Genomic DNA, 20,217 nt, shown 5'->3' on the forward strand with positions numbered 1-20,217 from the left:
CCTTGTTCAAAAGTGTTATCCTGACCCATTCACCTTGTTACAGCTGCCCTGTCACCTCTGCAAGCCACCCTCTACCAATGGTAGAGGGGTCCTCTGAAATGGTGCCTGACGGGACACATTCATTTACCCTATCTCTAAAAATACAAAAGGAGCAATAGGTATTGATAAGTGGCATAGTTTTAGGTCAGATCATTCTTGCTACAGCAGAACACAGTGCCTATGAAAGCTATGGAATGTCCTTCCACTGCAAAGGTACACAAATGTCAACCTTCCCCAGGCTAGGAGGTTGAATGGTATCAGTGGTGCACTGGATCATTTGACAACTCTACATTTCTATAATTCACAAGATTTGTATTTTACTAGATTTACCATATTCACAATCTTCATTCTTTTTATCTGCTTGTTGTCTAGCCAGCTGCCTGCACAGAAACAAACAGATTCAAAGTTAAGACTTCACCAATTTTCATTTGGCTCAGTACTGGAACTGAGTTGAACTCTGGGACCTGCAACTCTTTAGGGTTCCAAATATGTTCTTTTTCCAGAATACTCCCATTTTCACCCATCCACCAGCTCAGTTCTCACTAGGATATTTTTGTTCTCTCCCACCACCCAAAAGGAAAATTTGTACTTATGCAAAGCTTGAGGGAATGTTATAGCTTCATAAGGACTGGCGCTCTTGAGAATTTGAATTTGCTTAGTTTATGAAATCCTTTTTACCGTATTTGTTCAATTTTCAGTTATAAAAAGATCAATTCTAAAAGCTCAAGTTAACAAAAGGTAGTGCCAAAATCATTTTAAAATGTAATGTTGCTTGGACACTAAGCCTTTCTTTTTTTTAAAAAAAGTGAGTTTTTAAAATTGCTTATAACCATAGATCTCTACATGATTAGTAGAAAAGCAAACATTAAAAACACAGAATATTAAAATTAATCAGATAAAATTAACACCCCAGAAATGCTTCAAATAAAAATGTTTTTATGGTATGCCAAAACCCGGTGTCAGAATCTTCTCACCTCCACCAATGGGTCTTGCCTCTGCTAGAAGGGTAGCATAATGCATGGGCTACTATGCTAAATGCTATCTTCTGAGTAAAAATAAATCTGATATCCACCACCAAAAGGTCAGCCCTGAAGCTCTATGACCTAGGCAGCCTATAGGGAGTGAGGTGCTCTTTAAGATACCCTGGTCCTAAGATGTTTGGGGCTTTGCACGCTAGTACCAAAATTATTTGTATTTTTCCAGTCTTACTACATTTCTGTGTTAACTGTGGAGATTGCCCTCCACAAGCTGCAGTATAATTCTGGGGTATTTAGTACATAAATAATGCATTTTAAATGTAAAACATTTAAATAGTTTTCACTGATATAACAGCTACACTGCAATTTCTTTTCAATGAAGTTCTATTCTGCCAAGGTGTAGGAACTATTGGTGGCTGGTTCATATGTTCAGAGAGACTGTGTTCATTCAGTTCTAGAGTGGGTTGCCCTATTCCACAAGACTCAGGTGTGTAGTTTGAGGATGATTATAAATCCATTATTGCCATCCAGTGCTCCAGTGGCATGTAAAGTATTTTGGACAGCATCAGTTACAGACTCTCCAGAGTAGATACATCTTGGCCTCAGTTATTAATTCTCCAGTAAATTCCAGATATGATTTACTGCAACATGCTCTTTTATGGGGCCTTTGAAGACATCTGAAAGTTCCAGTTAGTGGAGGACACAGCTGTTAAAGACTGCTAAAAGGAACCAGGAGGTAGGATAATAATCACACAGTTTGAATTTGCTCCCTATTACATAAAACTTCAGTTCAAAGTGCAAGGTACTTATTTAAAAGCTCTACCCAACTAACAAACCAGTATCTACTAAAAGGTCTATTCCTGGATCCATCTGCCTGTGTGTCAAGAATTAGACCTGATACCTTTCTCCAGATACCCTCACCACTGGAAGCAAGGTGAGTGGCAAACAGGAGATAACCTGAAGCTTGCCTAGCTCCTACTTTGCTATAAGTTTAGTACCAGACAACAACCTCCCCTTCCTTCAGGCTTTTAAACCTAATTTTTTATTTCTTCTAAGATGCTGCAAGTTTTTATCCTGTGCTCTTATGTTTTATTTCTTTCACATTTGCATTTTTTACTATTTAGTAAACTACTTGGAAAATATTGATTGGCCACTGAAAAGTGAAATATTTTAAATAAATACATGTTCTAGTTCATATTGCTTACAGTCAATTTGCTTGGCATTGGCCAAATTCTCATGTGATAGTCATAAACCATTGCTTACCGCATGAATGAATCAAGTCAATCACTTCTCCTGGCTTTACGAAACAAACCACCATCTCTGGCTTAGAATTATGTTTGAACACATTCTGTAGCAAAGATTTGTTCTTGGGCTTACTGAATGTGGTTTGTTGCATTGAAACAAAGTACAATCCTAACTTCACCATGGATTGTGGTTACTTTTCAGTGCTAGCTGGGAGGAGCAAAATGGGGCACAATTCACTGGTGCATCATAAGCCAAGGCCCACCATATGTCAATGGAGTGGCTGCCTGTCCAGATATGTATGTCATATACACAATACTTAGTTAACAGGAAACCCTAAAAGAGATAATCTTTTCACATGATGGTAGTAGAAACGTATGATCATTCAAGAAGTCCAAGATGTGAATACCGTATTTTTCGCCCCATAGGATGCACCTAGTTTTTTTTTTTTTTTGGGGGGGGGGGGGAAATAAAGAAAAAAAAAATATTTTTCCCCCAGGTGCGGGGCTGGGGAAGCCCGAGCTTCCCCCGACCCCAGAACAGGCTGCTGAACTCAGCGCGCCCCAAGCTTCTGGGTGCAGGCAAGCTCTCCACTACCTGTGGGAGAGCTGCGCGAAGCCAGAAGCCCAAGCTTCTGGGTGCAGACAAGCTCTCTGCTAGCCGTGGGAGAGCTGCGTGACTTCGCGCAGCCTTCCCGCGGCTTGCGGATAGCTTCCTGAAGCCTGGAGAGCGAGAGGGGTTGGTGCGCACCGACCCCCTCGCTCTCCAGGCTTCAGCGAAACCCTGCACTCGCCCCATAGGACGCACACACATTTCCCCTTCATTTTTGGAGGGGAAAAATTGTGTCCTATAGGGCGAAAAATACGGTATTTAAATCTTAAAGTATATAAGCCTGTGCCATCATCCTCAAGCAATTCAACCAAGAACTTTAGCTGAAATCCACCTCAGAAAAGCTGTAGTTTCTACACCACAATTTTCTCTAACAATGACCAAAGGACAAATTCACTCAAGAAGACAATTTCCAAGGCATGGAATACAAATAGCAATCAGCATAACTGGGCCCACTTAAGTTTTGGCAATGTGAGGTGCTCTACATGCAGTCAGATTTGTAAGCACTAATTTACTCTGCGGGGAGCACATCACGTGTATAAAAAAAACTCTGGTACTTAAGAGTGTAGGAGTTAATATACTAGGCTACAAGTAATACAGGTAGAACATAAAATGATCTTACAAACATATCTGCAAGAAGTAGAAAAAGTTATTACCTTGTAAAATGTTTCCTGTTAATACCATTCTCACTCAGCATTGTCACGCTTTTGTCAAAACTAGAGTCTGAATAATGTTGATTATTTTTCCTCATAGATCTTAAGGAATGTAAATGTTCACATTCTTTATCTGAAGAAAACTCCTGAAGAAGTAAAAACCAATTAGGAACATGCACATTGTACTATTTGCTTTTAATTTTTTTGTGTTATTGTATATTTTAATATCATTGTGTATTTTAAACAATTATGGATGTTTGAATAGTTGTAAGCCACTTAAAAGCCAATTTGACATGTAAGTGGTATATAAATTAACATCTGGGGTCTTTAAGCAGAGGCTTGACAACCATATGTCAGGAGTGCTCTGATGGTGTTTCCTGCTTGGCAGGGGGTTGGACTCGATGGCCCTTGTGGTCTCTTCCAACTCTATGATTCTATGAACTGACAAAAACCTCTCCATATTTTGTGATTAGTAGTTGCATATCAGCTCCTCATTTACATTAACTGAAAAGGATGTGACTGGCACTCCAAAGATCACACATTATGTTTTAAATGTACTGCCTAAATTAAACTAACTAGTTTACGATAGAAAAACTGAATTGGAAGGATACTTTTGGATCACCCATGGTGTATGTAAAATCGGAAGGATTATTAAGGCAACTAACAAGAGCATGAAACATCAACTGAAAATTAAGAGATGAAAGCATTCAACAAATGCTCTTCAACTGTACACAAATAGTAAAAAGCCATATTTACAAGAAGATAGATATATAGTTAGATACACACATACATCCCGAAGTTCCAATGAAAAATTGGGTCTGTTCTCCACTATAGTCATGGCATGACCCACACAGTTCTATTCTGTCCCTTATGATATCTACATTAAAATACAAGTGTGTGATAGTTTGGAGGTTTAAAGTCAAGAACTATTTCTCCATTACATCTGAGCCAAGATACCCCGGAAATGCAAAACCACCAGGCAGGATGAAGTCAAATAAACAGATTCAATTCAGACAAGGCAGGTTGTTGGTAGGTAAGTACTCACTGGTACTCAAGACCACTCCTGCCTGAATGCTAGGTCATGGGCTGTGTTATGTTCTACTCAGAATAAGGTTACCAAATTTTTTTCAATGAATCCGGAGACACTTTTCAACTTCCGTAGCAATGATAGGATTTTGTCAGGGGACTGATTTGTAAATCCGGGAAACGAGGATATGTGGTAACCTTAACTCACAATAGACCCACTAAAAGTAATAGGCATGACCAACTTACATTCATTGATTTCAGGTAGGTCTGCTCACAGTGGAACTGACTTGGCTACACTCCCAACCAACAGCCACATTAGCATCACCAAGAAAAAAGCTATTGTCATCTACCCCACTCTTAGTTTGATCAATGTGAGCAACCGTGCTGGATGGTGTGTGTGTGTTTGAAAGACTCTAAAGGAGCAATTGAGTGCCAAGGTGAGTAAAGGCAATGAAAGATAGCTAGAATCAGAGAAAGGGGGGAGGGACAGGGCCACTGCCCAACTTGGAGAGATGTTTAGAAAGGCACTCTGCACGACAAAGGAAACGAACAGGGCAATGATATATATACCCTCTGGGCAAGTCAAGCCCACAGCCTGCTGTTAAAAAAACCGCTTCCAAGACACGCTCGAGGGGGCGGATTGCTCAATTTGCTGGAAGGCATTGTCATGCAACGGAGCTGAATCTTAGGGCGAGTTTCGGGACACATAGTTCAAAACTCGTGGCACTCGCTACCATGCAATATGGGCGATTGAGGCGGGAAAAAGGGGAATTATTAAGCTTGCCCCCCCCCCCACAAACCCCGTCTAACTAATGCTGTGCGCTTTGGGTTCCCTGTGCTTATCAACATCAGGCTGAGTGGGGACAAGGATGACGAACTAGATGGGCAACTTCGGTTCTAATCCAGAGCCGTTCTCCCTACGCTTAAGACTTCGTAGCTTCTGGTGTGTGGAAAAAGCAATAAATACTACTTACAAAACAACGACTTCCCAGATTCTGGGTCACCCCCCCAAAAAAAAACCCCACATACAAAATGGTTGTTTTGTTTTTTTGGCCGAAACCTTCAAGATTTTCACGCAGCGTTTCGCCGCTTCTTATGAAACTTTTGCTGCCCAGCTGCGTTGTTTTGGAGTCGGTTTTATCGCGCGCTCCGGTTTTTCTGGGCAGCTGCTTCCAAAGCCTCTAGTGGCAAGGAGCAGCAGCCAGCAACTTTAAAAAATAGTAATAATAATGAATTCATTACACATAAAACAGCCTCTGCCGCTGGGGGTGGTCCCTCCTGAGGTAGGAGCTTGAATCTCCCTAAGGGACTTAATCAAAGTAAAAGGTGAGCCTCCCTCCCCCCCCCCCGCCGGTTTTCTCCTCACCGCGACGGCTCTCCGGGCCTTGTCTCCGCCGGCCGCTACCGAGGAAGCCGATGGGAGCTCCAATGAGAGAAACTCGGAGCTCGTCTCCATCGCGTCGTAAGGCGACGCCGGCGTTGCGCCCCGTCGGCCGCCGCCTGAGTTGCTGCCGCCGGCGGGAGCGCCGCCCGGGCCTAGACGGCTAGGGCCGCCCGAGCCGCTTCGGAGCATCACCATGGCCCTCCCGTCGCGTCGCCCAGACAGCTGGACGAGGCCTTGGCCGCCACAGACGAGGCTCCTTCGCCGCCGACGAATTCTGCGCCACAAACCGGGAGGAGCCGCTTCACCCAACCGCCATTCGAAACCCTCCGCACCTCAGCGCTTGCTTCTCAACCTCACGGCGGGAAAGGAAAATACAAGACCCCTGCCAAACCTCATAGGCTCTGAACTACTTCTCCTTCCTTCGCTATTTCTACTACAGAACGCTTTTAAAAGATAAATCCTAAGGGCTAGTGAGTTCGCCGCTGGACAAGTAGTCCCAAACCGGCGGAGGGACACAGCGCTCTCTTCGCTGTGTTTCTTCCCCGGAGTATTGGCGCGCGCGAAGTTGTTTTGAGAGCCTGCTCGTCCTGCTGCGCCGCGATTGGCTGGCGGGGCCCGGCGCGCGCGGCTCTGCCGCGCAAGCTCCTCCCACCCCCACTTCAAATACCGCGCCTTCCCGAGGCCAGTTTGCTGCGGAAAACAAAACCGCGCTCAGAGTGTGGGTTTGGAGGGGTCGAACTTAAAAAAATATTAACAAAATAAACATTGCGCAATAACTAGGAGCGCGCGCAGCCCTTGTTGCAAATGCAACGCGTTGCCCGATTTTTTATTTTATTTATATTGCATGTTATATCTGTACTCGCCACTAAACAGTTTTTGCTGGAAGGGTATCTATCCTGCAGCAACACAAACACCGGCCCAAAGTATTGCAATCCTAATTGAGTGCATTGCGGCGCAAAGCCTTAAAGCGGTCACCACGGAGGGCAGGAACCGCACATTGGAGAGACAGAGCAGAGCAAAGACGAGCAATTCGCGGTGCCGGAAAGCTGCTTTTTAAAAGATCCTGTCCGGGTGGCAGCGATCCGCCGCCGACTACTACGAAGTAAGCAGCTGGCAAACGAGCGAGTGCAAGAAAACAAACGCTTTTCTGTAAATAAGATGCAAGAGGCGGTTGCTTTTTTGCAGAGAAAACCCTGCCTAGCAGCACAACCAGCGCACTCCCCCCCCATTCCGCTTACCCGCGAGTAAGCTCCTTTGAGCAAAGCAGGACTTGCTTCCAAGCCAACAACATGCACATAGGAAAAAAGCATGCTCGCCGTCATAAAACATGCAAGCCTATAAGAGGGGCATCAACTTGGGTGGCGTTTAAAAGCTGAGAGAAATTCTTGGAGAACAAGTTGCCCTAACGCTCCTCATTACCAGTGGCTGGAAACCTTAGGAGAGGCTCATGGGCTCAGGCCCTGTTTTGGGTTTCTCATGGGCATCGGATTGGCCACTGTGGGATCAGGATGCTGGCCTAGTTGATGGGCCATTGGCCTGATCCTGCAGGCTTTTCCAAACGTGGCTCTTTCCCAGGAATCTTGCATTTCCTTCATCCCTGTTGCCCTAGACTTTTAACACGAAGGACGCCCTGCCCCCAAAAAAGCGTATTAAAAGACGGGAAACTCTTCTCACCGGTAAGATCCCAGGTAACTTTCGGAGCAGATCCCAAATGGAGAGGATCGCCTCTCCTGAATGGAAAAGCAGCCTCTTCTCTCCAGCCCCGAGTCAGGTCTCAGGTCACGTCCCCAGACAAGACCTGCAAGATTTTCGCTCCCTTAAGGAAGAGGGCGGGGTTTTCCTCACCTCTTTATCGACTAAGAATTTGACCTCTTATCTATTAAAGCACTTAAAGGTGCTCTGCATATTCCTCCCTTCCAGAATGGACCACATCCACACTGATTGGATCTTATGAATTTAACTGGATTAATTTGTGCTGTTCATTCCTGCAGTTTTGGCCCCGCTTCCTAAAAATACTAGCACACAACACACCTCCCTTTACTCATGATAGAAAGTTTGCTCTCCATTCATAGTCTCGTGCCTATTTGATAAAGTGGGTCTTTACCCCCCCCCCCCCATGAAACCTGGCACCACAATACAAATGTATGTGTTGTTATTTATCAAAATGTTGATATCCTGCCTTGCAGCACTAGTTTTCTCATAAGGCAGCGTACAAAACAGCAATAGGAAATCACATCCACAGTTGAAGATGTACAACTCCACCCCTCTAAAATAAATTAGCAGTAAAAGCACCAATAAGACTCAGCGATTAATAAAATGAGAAGGTGGAAATGCAAGCGTACTGAACGCCCTTTTAGCCAGGCGTACTTAAACGAAGGATCCACGCGTTGCAAATAAACATTGGGCGCACATCTGAAAATGGCAGAAATGAGAACAGCCCAGTTGAATCTTAAAAGCTGGCAAATTCACAACGGAATTGCGTTTCCTGGATCGGACTACAGTCCATTCAGAATCACAGCATTGTAGAGGGGGAAGGAATCCCATGGGTCCAAACCCCCGCAATGTAGAGGCAAGGGCCACATAAAGCTTTCCTGTTGTTTCTGCAGCTGCTGACCGCACACAGCCTTGAGTTCCCATGGTGCATTGTTGCACTTCTCAACAGGTCCATGGAGGACCTTAAGGTCCACAAATGACAACATTTTGGAGGTCCCAAGTCACAACGTGGTTAGGTTGGTCTCAACTAGGGCCAGGGCCTTTTCAGTACTTGCTCCGACTTGGTGGAACGCTCGGTCACAAAAGACTATAGCCCTGTGGGACTTGACATCTTTCCGCAGGGCCTGCAAGACAGAGCTGTTCCGCCTGGCCCTTGGTTTGGACTCAGTCTGACCCTTATGCTTCCGTCCCCTTGTGGTTTTGACTTTTAAAATGAGACTGCATTTTAAATTGCATTTTAACCTGTATTTTAAATTGTGTGTGTCCCCCCCCCATTATGTTTTTACTGTACTTTTATTGGTGTTAGCCGCCCTGAGCCGGGGAGTGTGGGGTATAAATAAATAAATAAATAAATAAATAAATAAATAAATAAATATTTTTTTTAAAAAAACATTGCATTGGAATTGTGTGCAATTATGCAGGACTGCATCCCTGCATCCAGGGTCGCTGTTCTCACTAGACTGGCTAGGCAGCAGCCTGGGGCGCAGTACTGTCTCTTTGGGAGGCAGTTTCCTACAGATTACGGTAGTTTTGGTGACGAATTTATTTGGGGCGGGCCCCCCGAGCAACAGCATGCATGCAAATCAAGGCTCGGGGTTAGCAAGGTCAAGGTGGTTTTGCTGAAACCTTCCACGAGCTTTTGCTGAGGTTTCCCCCTTTCGTGCACAGCTTCGCTTCCCTGGGATTTCCAATCTTTGCAGCGCCGCCGCGTTTCCCGGGGAAGGACTTGCTTGCAACACACCCAGCCGCGCGGTGCTTCCCGGGTCTGTCTAAGCAGCTGCAGCGGCGGCGGCGAAATGCACCAAGCCTTTCTTCGGGAAATGAGCCCCGCACAACATTTCCCCTTGCTAGCTGAGTGAGGGTCCGAATGGCTCAGGCAGAGCCGGATCTTGCAGATGCGGCAGCTGCAGCGCCGGCTGGCTATGATCCTGCGCTGCCTCCTCGGCCCGGTTGCGTCTACACTGGCTGCTACTGGTAAGAAATCGTGCAACACGGGGGGGGGGGGGGAGAGAGGAGGCGATTGCTGCAATGCTCCTAATAGAATAGGGCATAAGGTCCACTTTAATTCTAGAGCATCGCAGCACTGGAGAGGATCGCAGCTGCAACCTTTTCCAGAATATCGGGAGCTCTCCAAAATATTAGAAGCCCCTCCGAAGTTGATTCCTGGAGAATAGCTTCCGCAGAAATCTCCCCCTTAACGCCACTGCAGGAAGTTGAGACAGCTAGTGGCCGGAGGTTGTGGAAATTGTAGTTGATTGATGCTGGCATCTGTCTGTCTTGAGAGACAATGGAGCGGGCCTCTGGGGGTGAAGTCAAACTGCTGCATTAATAGCACCGAAATGACCTCGCCAGATAACAAGACCTGCCTTGCAGACATATGTTCGCTCTCCTTGAGGTTACCTGATCACTGCACATCCCCCCCCCCCACTTCATAGGGAAGTTATGAACTTCCATCAGCATTGTTGTTGTTGTTTAGTCGTGTCCGACTCTTTGTGACCCCATGGACCAGAGCACGCCAGGCACTCCTGTCTTCCACTGCCTCCCACAGTTTGGTCAAACTCATGCTGGTAGCTTCGAGAACACTGTCCCACCATCTCGTCCTCTTTCATCCCCTTCTCCTTGTGCATCTTTCCCAACATCAGGGTCTTTTCCAGGGAGTCTTCTCTTCTCATGAGGTGGCCAAAGTATTGGAGCCTCAGCTTCAGGATCTGTCCTTCCAGTGAGCACTCAGGGCTGATTTCCTTCAGAATGGATAGGTTTAATCTTCTTGCAGTCCATGGGACTCTCAAGAGTCTCCTCCAGCACCATAATTCTAAAGCATCAGTTCTTCAGCGATCAGCCTTCTTTATGGTGTGCTCTCACTTCCATACATCACTACTGGGAAAACCATAGCTTTTACCATACGGACCTTTGTTGGCAAGGTGATGTCTCTGCTTTTTAAGATGCTGCCTAGGTTTGTCATTGCTTTTCTCCCAAGAAGCAGGTGTCCATCAGCATACCTGGAATCAAAGGTGTGTGTTTGGAGTGGGCAGGTGGACCTCAGAATCTTATCCGGAAGCGAGTGTGGGTCTCTCAGGCTGCGAAAGATTCCCTATTTAAAAAACAACATAAAGTCCTAATACTGTAATCAATATCACTGAATAGATGCAATGTTGAAATTTTATTACTGGGGAGAGCGTGGAATGGAAATGTAGTAGGTTGTGTTTATCTGTTTTCTCTGTTACAGTGAGGAAAATGTGTGGAAGCTTTGTGAATACATCCGAAACCAGAATCTATACCCTTTAGAAGAATTTTATGCGGTTTTCATTTCCAATGACAGGAGGATGGTGAGTTGTGGCATTTTGAACCGATTCTGAAATGCGAAATGACATTTGCCACGGCAGCATCGGAAGCTGGCTTCTATGGAATATATGTGATAGCTTAAGTGGCTTATTTGCTATTGCATGCAGAACAGGATCCTGGTGGTTGTTTTAGGTTGCAATCCTATACCCACTTCTCTTGGGGGTAAGCCTACCTGAAATCAAAGGGATTTTATTCTGAGTAGACAGGCCAAATGGAAATAGGGTTTGAAAGACAATGAAGATCAGGCCCATGACCATTACTCCTGCCTCTTGTTTTCTTAGTGGCCAACCGGATAGAATCATAGAATTGTAGACTTGGATGGGATCCCAAGCTCTATGCGACCTAGGACCCACGTACCTAGGGGACCGCCTCTCCTAGTATGCCCCGCGAAGGACCTTAAGGTCCACAAATGACAACATTTTGGAGGTCCCAAGTTGGTTAGGTTGGTCTCAATTAGGGCCAGGGCCTTTTCAGGACTGGCCCCAACTTGGTGGAACGCTCTGTCACAAGAGACTAGGGCCCTGAGGGACTTGACATCTTTCCACAGGGCCTGTAAGACAGAGCTGTTCCACCTGGCCTTTGGTTTGGACTCAGTCTGACCCTTATGTTTCCCTCCCCTTATGGTTTTGACTTTTAAAATGAGGCTGCATTTTAAATTGCATTTTAACCTGTATTTTAAATTGTTTTTTTTTTTCTCTTATTATGTTTTTACTGAAATTTTATTGGTGTTAGCTGCCCTGGCCGGGGAGGGCGGGGTATAAATAAAATTTATCATCATCATCATCATCATCATCATCATCTAGTCCAACCCCCTGCAATTCATGTATCTTAGCTAAAACACCTATGACAGATGCAAACTGGATCTGAGCGTAATCTCATTCTCCAGATCTGTGGGTTTCCCAGCAACTGGTATTCAGGAGCATTTATGCCTCCAGCCATGGAAACAGAATATATCCGTCAGGATTAGTAGTCATGGATAGCCTTAAGGTAAAGGTAAAGGGACCCCTGATCATTAGGTCCAGTCGTGGCTTACTTTGGGGTTGCGGTGCTCATCTCGCTTTATCGGCCGAGGGAGCCGGCATACAGCTTCCTGGTCATGTGGCCAGCATGACTAAGCCGCTTCTGGCAAACCAGAGCAGCACATGGAAACGCTGTTTACCTTCCCGCTGGAGCAGTGCCTATTTATCTACTTGCACTTTACCATGCTTTTGAACTGCTAGGTTGGCAGGAGCAGGGACCGAGCAATGGGAGCTCACCCCGTTGTGGGGATTCGAACCGTCGACCTTCTGATCGGCAAGTCCTAGGCTCTGTGGTTTAACCCACAGCGCCACCCTCATGGATAGCCTTATCATTCATGAATTTGTCCAGTTCTCTTTTTAAAGCCACCCAAGTTGTTGTCAATCACTCCCATCTTGTAGGAGTGCGTCCTGTGTGTGTTCTGTTCAAACCAAGTCAGTGTTTTAGTTGATATTGACTATGATTTGTTTAGGTCAGCCAGTTTCAGAGCAGGGATGATGAAACCAGCTTGCTTGAATGTACAAACCGCAGTTTCGGGTTTGGACAACATGCTAAGATGAGCTCAGTCTAAGGCTAACTCAATGGTAATCAGAACTCTTTTATGTTGGTTTACCGTACTGAAATGCAGTCACCTCTTCTCTGTAATCCACAGGTGCCTCTTTGGGAGCAGCAAGCAGGCATGGTTGGTCAACCTGTGATTTGGGTGAGAAAATTCAGAGCTTCCTTTCTATGTTGAATATTACAATTGTCCCTTCCACTGTTGCTGGAAATGGAGTTTTGAAGGAGTTTTCCCCCTGTGTAGGTCTGACCTAAGAAGGACAAATGTCTCTGTTCTTTTCTTCTCATATGCTGTTTTTGTACCGTTTACCTCGGTAAAGTATTAACTGTTTCTTCTCTCTCTCTCTCTGAACTCCGTCTGCTTTGTCCTAGTCGCTCTGCTAACAACTGTTACTGCTACTTTTATTTTCTTTTTAAATGCACCTATTGCATTCACAAATTCTAGAGAATTTCTAGACAAAGAGAATTCTGTGACCCCATTTCAACCTCCCTGCATAACCCACAGTTAAAAAGCTGTAGATATTTTACCCAGTATTTTACCCAGTATTAGGCTAGAGGCCTGTTCTAAAGCACTTAATTCTAATGCAATTCGCCCAGTCTAAAGATGGCTGCTCCTCATTCAAATATGTGACATGCTCTAGGCCAGTCAATGAAATATGGCCTTGCCAGGAATATAAATATATGTCTTGTGTGTCCATGTCCAACACACTAGCCAATGCAGTATGATATGAATCCTAATTTATGCTCCTTGAGCCAGAGATGGGAAACTTGTGGACCTTCAGATGTTGCTAAGACTACAACTCCCATCATGCCTGGCCATAGCTGGGACTGATGGGAGCTGGGGTTCAACTGCGTCCGGTAATATTTCCAGGTAAATGTATATTCTGACACCACTGGGTGGTATTCAGTAGCTGAGATTCCTGCATTTCAGGGGGTTGGAATGGATGACCTTTGGAGTCCCTTCTGACTACTGCCTTTCATCCTAACCTACCTGTCAGGATTGTTGTGAGGAAAAAATGAAGAGGGGGAGAAGGTAAAGGACTCCTGGATGGTTAAGTCCAGTCAAAGGTGACTATGGGGTTGCGGCGCTCATCTCGCTTTTCAGGCTGAGGGAGGCTTGCATTTGTCCGCAGCCAGTTTTCCGGGTCATGTGGCCAGCATGACTAAAAACTGCTGACCATGACGAGGGCCAGAGCGCATGGAAACGCCGTTTACCTTCCCGCCGCAGTGGTACCTATTTATCTACTTGTGCTGGTATGCTTTCAAACTGCTAGGTTGGTAAGCCCAAGCCCAAGAGGTTTGGTGGTTTAGACCACAGGGCTCAAAGTGTGTACTACACCAACTTGATTTCTTGGAGGGGGAAAAATTCAATATTGTTTTTTTAAAAAATAGTTTTAAAAATTTGATTGTATATGTTTTTGAATTGTTTTATTCCTAGATGGAGACTTCTCTCAGCCATTTGTCACAGATTCTTACAGTTAAGAAGTTGTAATACTGTCTACTTACAGGACTACCATGTTGTTTTGCTTCATGTGGCCAGCGGAGACCAGAATTTCATTTACGACCTCGATACTTTGTTGCCTTTCCCTTGCCCCATCGACACCTATATTGAAAAGGCTTTTAAATCAGACAGCGTTATTCATCCAGAATTTCAAAGGTGAGGGCAGACATTGCCTGTGCAACTGTAACAACAACCAAGATTTGGGCCTACTCAAAACTGGCATGGCGCATTTCAGGTTTAGTTGACCTCTGCTGAACTTCTGCACTTTGCATTTCAGGCAGTACCATACCACTCTAAATCATCATGGCTTCCGCCCCAAGAATCCTGGGAACTAGTCTGTTAAGTTGCCCATGGTTGTTAGGCACCCCCTATTCTCCTCCCGATCCTACAGTTCCCAGGTTTTTAACAGCCAGTCCCTCTTCTCAGGGAACTCTGGGAATTATAGCTCTGTGAAGAGAACAGGGGGTCTCCTAACAACTCTCAGCACCCTTAGCAAACTACTGTTTGCATAAATGCTATACAGGTAAGTGGATTTGTCATAAATTGCTTTTGTTTTTCCTCTTTTTATATTTCAATTCTGCTCATCATCATTTTTGTAGATTGTGGATGAAAATGATTTGGGGGCAAAGGGAGGATGGGATACCTTCCATAACCATAAAGCAGGCATAGGAAAACTCCATCCCTCCAGATGTTTGGGACTACAATTCCCATCATCCCTGACCACTGGTCCTGTTAGCTAGGGATGATGGGAATTGTAGTCCCAAACATCTGGAGGGCCGGAGCTTGCCTATGCCTGCCCTAAAGCATTCTATGGCACCAACAGATTTAGATGCTCCTGTTTTGTCAGGTCAGTAAAATATAAAATAATAAAAATAATAATATATTATTTATACCCCACCCACTGTGGGCAGCTTCGAACAGGATATTAAAAGCACAAGAAAACATCAAACATTAAAAACGTCCCTCAACAGGGCTGCCTTCAGATGTCTTCTAAAAGTCAGATAGTTCCTTATCTCCTTGGCATCTGATGGGAAGGTGTTCCACAGGGTGGGCGCCACTACTGAGAAGGCCCTCTGCCTGGTTCCTTGTAACCTCACTTCTCACAGGGAGGGAACCTCCAGAAGGCCCTTGGAGCTGGACCTCAGTGTCCAGGCTGAACAATGTGGGTGGAGATGCTCCTTCAAGAACTACACAATGATAAAGCAGGCTTTTGCCTACAAAAACATTTGCAGCAGTGCACTTGTTAGTCTTTTAAAGTGCCACAGAGAGAGAGAGTCACATGGTTGCTTTTGCTTCCAGGTCAATTCTATGATTTCTACTTGGACGTAAGCCCAACTGTGATCAGTGGGGCTATATTCTCATATAGGGCTCTGCGGCCCTAGGGTGCACTTCCTTAACCTGAAAGTTAAGCCCCATTGCATTGCGATTTAAACCAGACTTCAAAAATGTAATTTGCAAAACGTGCGTGTTTAAAGTGGATTTCCTTTTAAAACAGTTCACGGTTAACTACATTTGAGGAGTTTGATGCCTAACGATCCATGTTTGGTCCAGCTGTAGCTGAAAATACTAGAAGCAGAGTCAGCCCTGATGTTTCCATTGCGGACTATGCAATCCCGTCACATAAGTGTTTGGCTTGTTTAGAAAAGTCCGGTTGGTTCGAGCCGACGTGTACCTGAAGACGTTTGCTTCTGACCGATCCCACATGAAAGATGCCAGCGGGAACTGGCAAAAGCCGCCTCCGTTATACCCGTGCATCGAGACTGCAGGTAAGTTGTTTTAGACTCCCACTACACCTGCAGTCTTAACATTCCCTTCGCAGGCTCAAAGCATTTTATATATTTGACAGCATGGACGCATCTGCATTACACATCCAAAGCAGTATCACACCGGTTTAAACAGTCCTGGCTCCCACCAAAGTATCATGAGAACCGTAGTCTGAGAGCTGTTAGGACACTCTCAGTCCCCTTTTTGCCTTTTCTACAATGAATGGCAGTGTCTCTCCAGGTTTGCAGACAAGGGTCTTGAGCGTGGGACAGATGTTCTTGTCAGATGTCAAAACCTTCCTACCAGTAGCCAAATTGCCTAGAGGTATGTTAGGGGTCTGTTTAGGAACCTCCACCACTCAAATATACTACTTTTTTTAAAAAAAAATCATTTTTATTGGTTTTACAAATACAAAGTACAAATAAACACAAACTAGTAAAGATAATCTGGGACGTGGGTGACGCTGTGGGTTAAACCACAGAGCCTAGGGCTTGCCGATCAGAAGGTCGCGGTTCGAATCCCCGCGACGGGGTGAGCTCCCGTTGCTCGGTCCCTGCTCCTGCCCACCTAGCAGTTGGAAAGCACATCAAAGTGCAAGTAGATAAATAGGTACCGCTCCGGCAGGAAGGTAAATGGTGTTTCTGTGCGCTGCTCTGGTTCGCCAGAAGCGGCTTAGTCATGCTGGCCACGTGACCCGAAAGCTGTACACCAGCTCCCTCGGCCAATAAAATGAGTTGAGCGCTGCAACCCCAGATGGGACATAATGGTCAGGGGTCCCTTTACCTTTACCTAGTAAAGATAATCTGTATAAAGAGATTCTCTGAATCTTGGGACTCCCCCTGCATTCCCCCCATGGGGTCTCATTTTAAGAATCTGCAACTGCATATTCATACATAACTCCATCAAACCATATTGTCCATTGTATTTTTTTATACTACAAGTGAGTCAGAATCCTGCTCTTGTTTCCATCTGCTTACAGTGGTCTCCTAAATAGCTTATAATTTTTTCCCATTCGTTTATTAAGTTTTTACCCTCTTGGTTCCTGAGTTTTCCTGTCAGCTTTGCCATCTCGGCACAGTCCATCAGCTTGGTTTGCCATTCTTCTCTGGTAGGGACTTTATATTCTTTCCAACTCCGGGCTAATAACACCCGGGCGGCTGTTGTTCCATACATAAAAAAGTCTTTTCTGCTCCTTTGGTAGATCGGTACCTGTAATTACTAATAGAAAAGCTTCTGGTTTCTTAAGAAAAGTTATTTTCAACATTTTTATTTTTTTATTTCATTATGTATCATCTCCCAGACAGCTTTCTGGGACACTCAAATGTACTCTTGACATCATTGGTGTTGACCTTTAAAGCCCTAAACGGCCTCGGCCCAGTATACCTGAAGGAGCGTCTCCACCCCCATCGTTCTACCCGGACACAGGTCCAGCGCCGAGGGCCTTTTGGCGGTTCCCTCACTGCGAGAAGCAAAGCTACAGGGAACCAGGCAGAGGGCCTTCTCGGTAGTGTCATGCGCCCTGTGGAACGCCCTCCCACCAGATGTCAAAGATAACAACTACCTGACATTTAGAAGACATCTGAAGGCAGCCCTGTTCATGGAGGTTTTTAATGTGTGACATCTTAATGTATTTTTAATCTTTGTTGGAAGCAGCCCAGAGTGGCTGGGGAAACCCAGCCAGATGGGCGGGGTACAATAAACAAACAAACAAACAAACAAACAAATAAATATCTCTTTCCCTCTCTCTCTTTTTTTGAAAAACAGACTTCAAAATGAACCTGGATGACTTCATCAGTATGAATCCAGATGTTGGATGGGGATCTGTGCTGTCTCTCCCTGAATTTGTGCAAGGGTTCGGCAGCCAGAACTGATTTTTGACTCACGGCGAAGAAACCCTTTTGACGAGCACCATTCCTATTTATTGCATTCAGGTGTTTAAAGTTGGACTAATCGTACTGGTTGCATTTGGGCGGGGGGAAATAAAAGAAAATGTACTGAATGGAATAAAACCTTTTTTAAAAAATAAATAAATTAAATATATTTATATATATTGAGAGGAGCCAAAATAACATAGGAAGACTAGATCGTTGGTCCATTTAGCTCAGTATTGTCTACCCTGACTGGCAACAACTCTCCAGGGTTTCAGACTAGGAGTGCTCAGACATGCCAGTGTTTGACTCCGGGAACCTCTGCATACATTACGCCATTTTTCTTGTGAAATCCTTCATGTTCTAGATTGTTCTATCTTCTATCGGCAGAGGAGCCCCCTGCAGGACAGAAGTGAAGCCGCTCAGGTGTGGGCAATAGGTAGATGGGTAAGGATGCTTTGAGAGGCATGTGAGAAAGGGGAAATATAAAAGACCTGCTTAGAACATCCAGATCAGCAGATTCTGCCTAAAATTGGGAGGCTCGGTCGCAGTATCACTAAGCAAGTACAGTCATACCTCGGGTTAAATTTGCTTCAAGTTGAGCATGTTCGAGTTGCGCTCCACAGCAACCCGGAAGTAACGGAGCGTGTTACTTCCGGGTTTCACCACTTGCATGCGCAGACGCTCAAAATGACATCACGTGCATGTGCAGAAGTGGCAAAAAGCAATGCGCGCGTGCGCAGATGTGCCGTCGCTAGATACGTTTACCTCTAGATGCGAACGGGGCTCCGGAATGGATCCCATTCATATCTAGAGATACCACTGTACAGTGGTACCTCGGGTTAAGAACTTAATTCATTCTGGAGGTCCGTTCTTAACCTGAAAATGTTCTTAACCTGAAGCACCACTTTAGCTAATGGGGCCTCCTGCTGCAGCTGCACCGCTGCTGTGAGATTTCTGTTCTCATCCTGAAGCAAAGTTCTTAACCCGAGGTACTATTTCTGGGTTAGCGGAGTCTGTAACCTGAAGCGTCTGTAACCCGAGGTACGACTGTATGTGGAAAGCTGAGCTACGAAGCTCCTTTCTATGAAGGCAAATGCTGTGGCAAAGAATTTAGCAAATTGTAAAAAAAATAAATGGGTCAAGATATCGGTAGAAAAACGATGCCAGTAATTCCCAGCTGATTGTACCAAACTGTGCACCCACCTGCTACCTTGTTTAGTGGGATAAATGATCTCACCTAAGCCAGCATCATGCGAAAGGCTGGGCTGGATGAATCCCTAGCCGGAATTAAGATTGCCGGAAGAAATATCAACGACCTCAGATAGGCAGATGACACAACCTTGATGGCAGAAAGGAGGAATTAAAGGACCTTTTAATGAGGGTAAAAGAGGAGAGTGCAAAATATGGTCTGAAGCTCAACATCAAAAAAACGAAGATCATGGTCACTGGTCCCATCACCTCCTGGCAAATAGAAGGGGAAGAAATGGAGGCAGTGAGATATTTTACTTTCTTGGGCTCCATGATCACTGCAGATGGTGACAGCAGCCACAAAATTAAAAGATGCCTGCTTCTTGGGAGAAAAGCAATGACAAACCTAGACAGCATCTTAAAAAGTAGAGACATCACCTTGCCAACAAAGGTCCGTATAGTAAAAGCTATGGTTTTCCCAGTAGTGATGTATGGAAGTGAGATCTGAACCATAAAGAAGGCTGATCACCAAAGAATGGATGCTTTTGAATTATGGTGCTGGAGGAGACTCTTGAGAGTCCCATGGACTGCAAGAAGATCAAACCTATCCATTCTGAAGGAAATCAGCCCTGAGTGCTCACCGGAAGGACAGATTGTTAAGCTGAGGCTCCAGTACTTTGGCTGCCTCATGAGAAGAGAAGACTCCCTGGAAAAGACCCTGATGTTAGGAAAGATGGAGGGCACAAGGAGAAGGGGACGGCAGAGGACGAGATGGTTGGACAGTGTTCTCGAAGCTACCAGCATGAGTTTGACCAAACTGCGGGAGGCAGTGGAAGACAGAAGTGCCTGGCGTGCTCTGGTCCGTGGTCCACGACTAAACAACAACAAGCCAGCACAAATTGACAATAGCCAAATGATATTCTCATTTAGATCTGAATGTTCTCAACCAGAACCCGGAAGCTCTTTTATTACCATTTACACCCCAAGGCTGGAAAAGAGGCTGTTTATTTTCATACATACGAAAAATGTGTTGCATTTTGAGCTGCACCATGAATTGGATGTCTGTAGAGGTAATAATTGTTTTATTATTATTGAACGCAATTAACGTTTTGAATGCAACTTGGAATTTTCTCTGGGTGCAGATCTACCTTTAGCCAGCAGAGTGTGCTTTTAGCATTGGACAAAGGACAGCACAGATTTTCAGAGGCTTGGATACTTAGGGCTTACGGATTTTTGAAGTGTTTCAAAAGCTAGTAAAGTTTGTGAGACTTGAAGTGACAGCAGGGAGAGGAAATTATGTACACCACAGGCAAGGAAACCTCTGTCATCCTCC

The 20,217-nt window shown here is 45.1% G+C and overlaps 2 protein-coding genes across 3 annotated transcripts in view; one reads left to right on the top strand and one right to left on the bottom strand.

Moving 5' to 3' along the window:
* Window positions 1-6,389, bottom strand: part of ATAD2 (ATPase family AAA domain containing 2) — a 29,057-nt gene extending 22,668 nt beyond the window's left edge. Inside the window, exons 1-3 of the mRNA XM_079984581.1 lie at window positions 5,913-6,389; window positions 3,524-3,666; window positions 370-419 (exon numbers count right to left, since the gene is read on the bottom strand). Coding sequence (XP_079840707.1) covers window positions 370-419; window positions 3,524-3,666; window positions 5,913-6,125 — 406 coding nt within the window. The 5' untranslated portion in view covers window positions 6,126-6,389. The remainder of the gene's footprint in view (window positions 1-369; window positions 420-3,523; window positions 3,667-5,912) is intronic.
* A 2,780-nt stretch (window positions 6,390-9,169) lies between these two features.
* Window positions 9,170-17,872, top strand: NTAQ1 (N-terminal glutamine amidase 1). Of its 2 annotated transcripts, XM_079984534.1 has the most exons (6): window positions 9,174-9,617; window positions 10,870-10,969; window positions 12,655-12,705; window positions 14,069-14,217; window positions 15,703-15,827; window positions 17,590-17,868. In XM_079984534.1, the coding sequence occupies exons 1-6, from the start codon at window positions 9,511-9,513 to the stop codon at window positions 17,694-17,696; spliced, it is 639 nt and encodes a 212-aa protein (XP_079840660.1). In that variant the 5' UTR covers window positions 9,174-9,510; the 3' UTR covers window positions 17,697-17,868. The 2 variants fall into 2 exon arrangements, with proteins under 2 accessions (XP_079840661.1, XP_079840660.1); XM_079984535.1 differs by lacking the exon at window positions 12,655-12,705 and having other exon boundaries at window positions 9,170-9,617; window positions 17,590-17,872.
* Window positions 17,873-20,217: the final 2,345 nt, after the last annotated feature.

Source organism: Podarcis cretensis, assembly GCF_951804945.1.
Source record: "Podarcis cretensis genome assembly, chromosome: 7".
Classification (NCBI taxonomy): domain Eukaryota; kingdom Metazoa; phylum Chordata; class Lepidosauria; order Squamata; family Lacertidae; genus Podarcis; species Podarcis cretensis.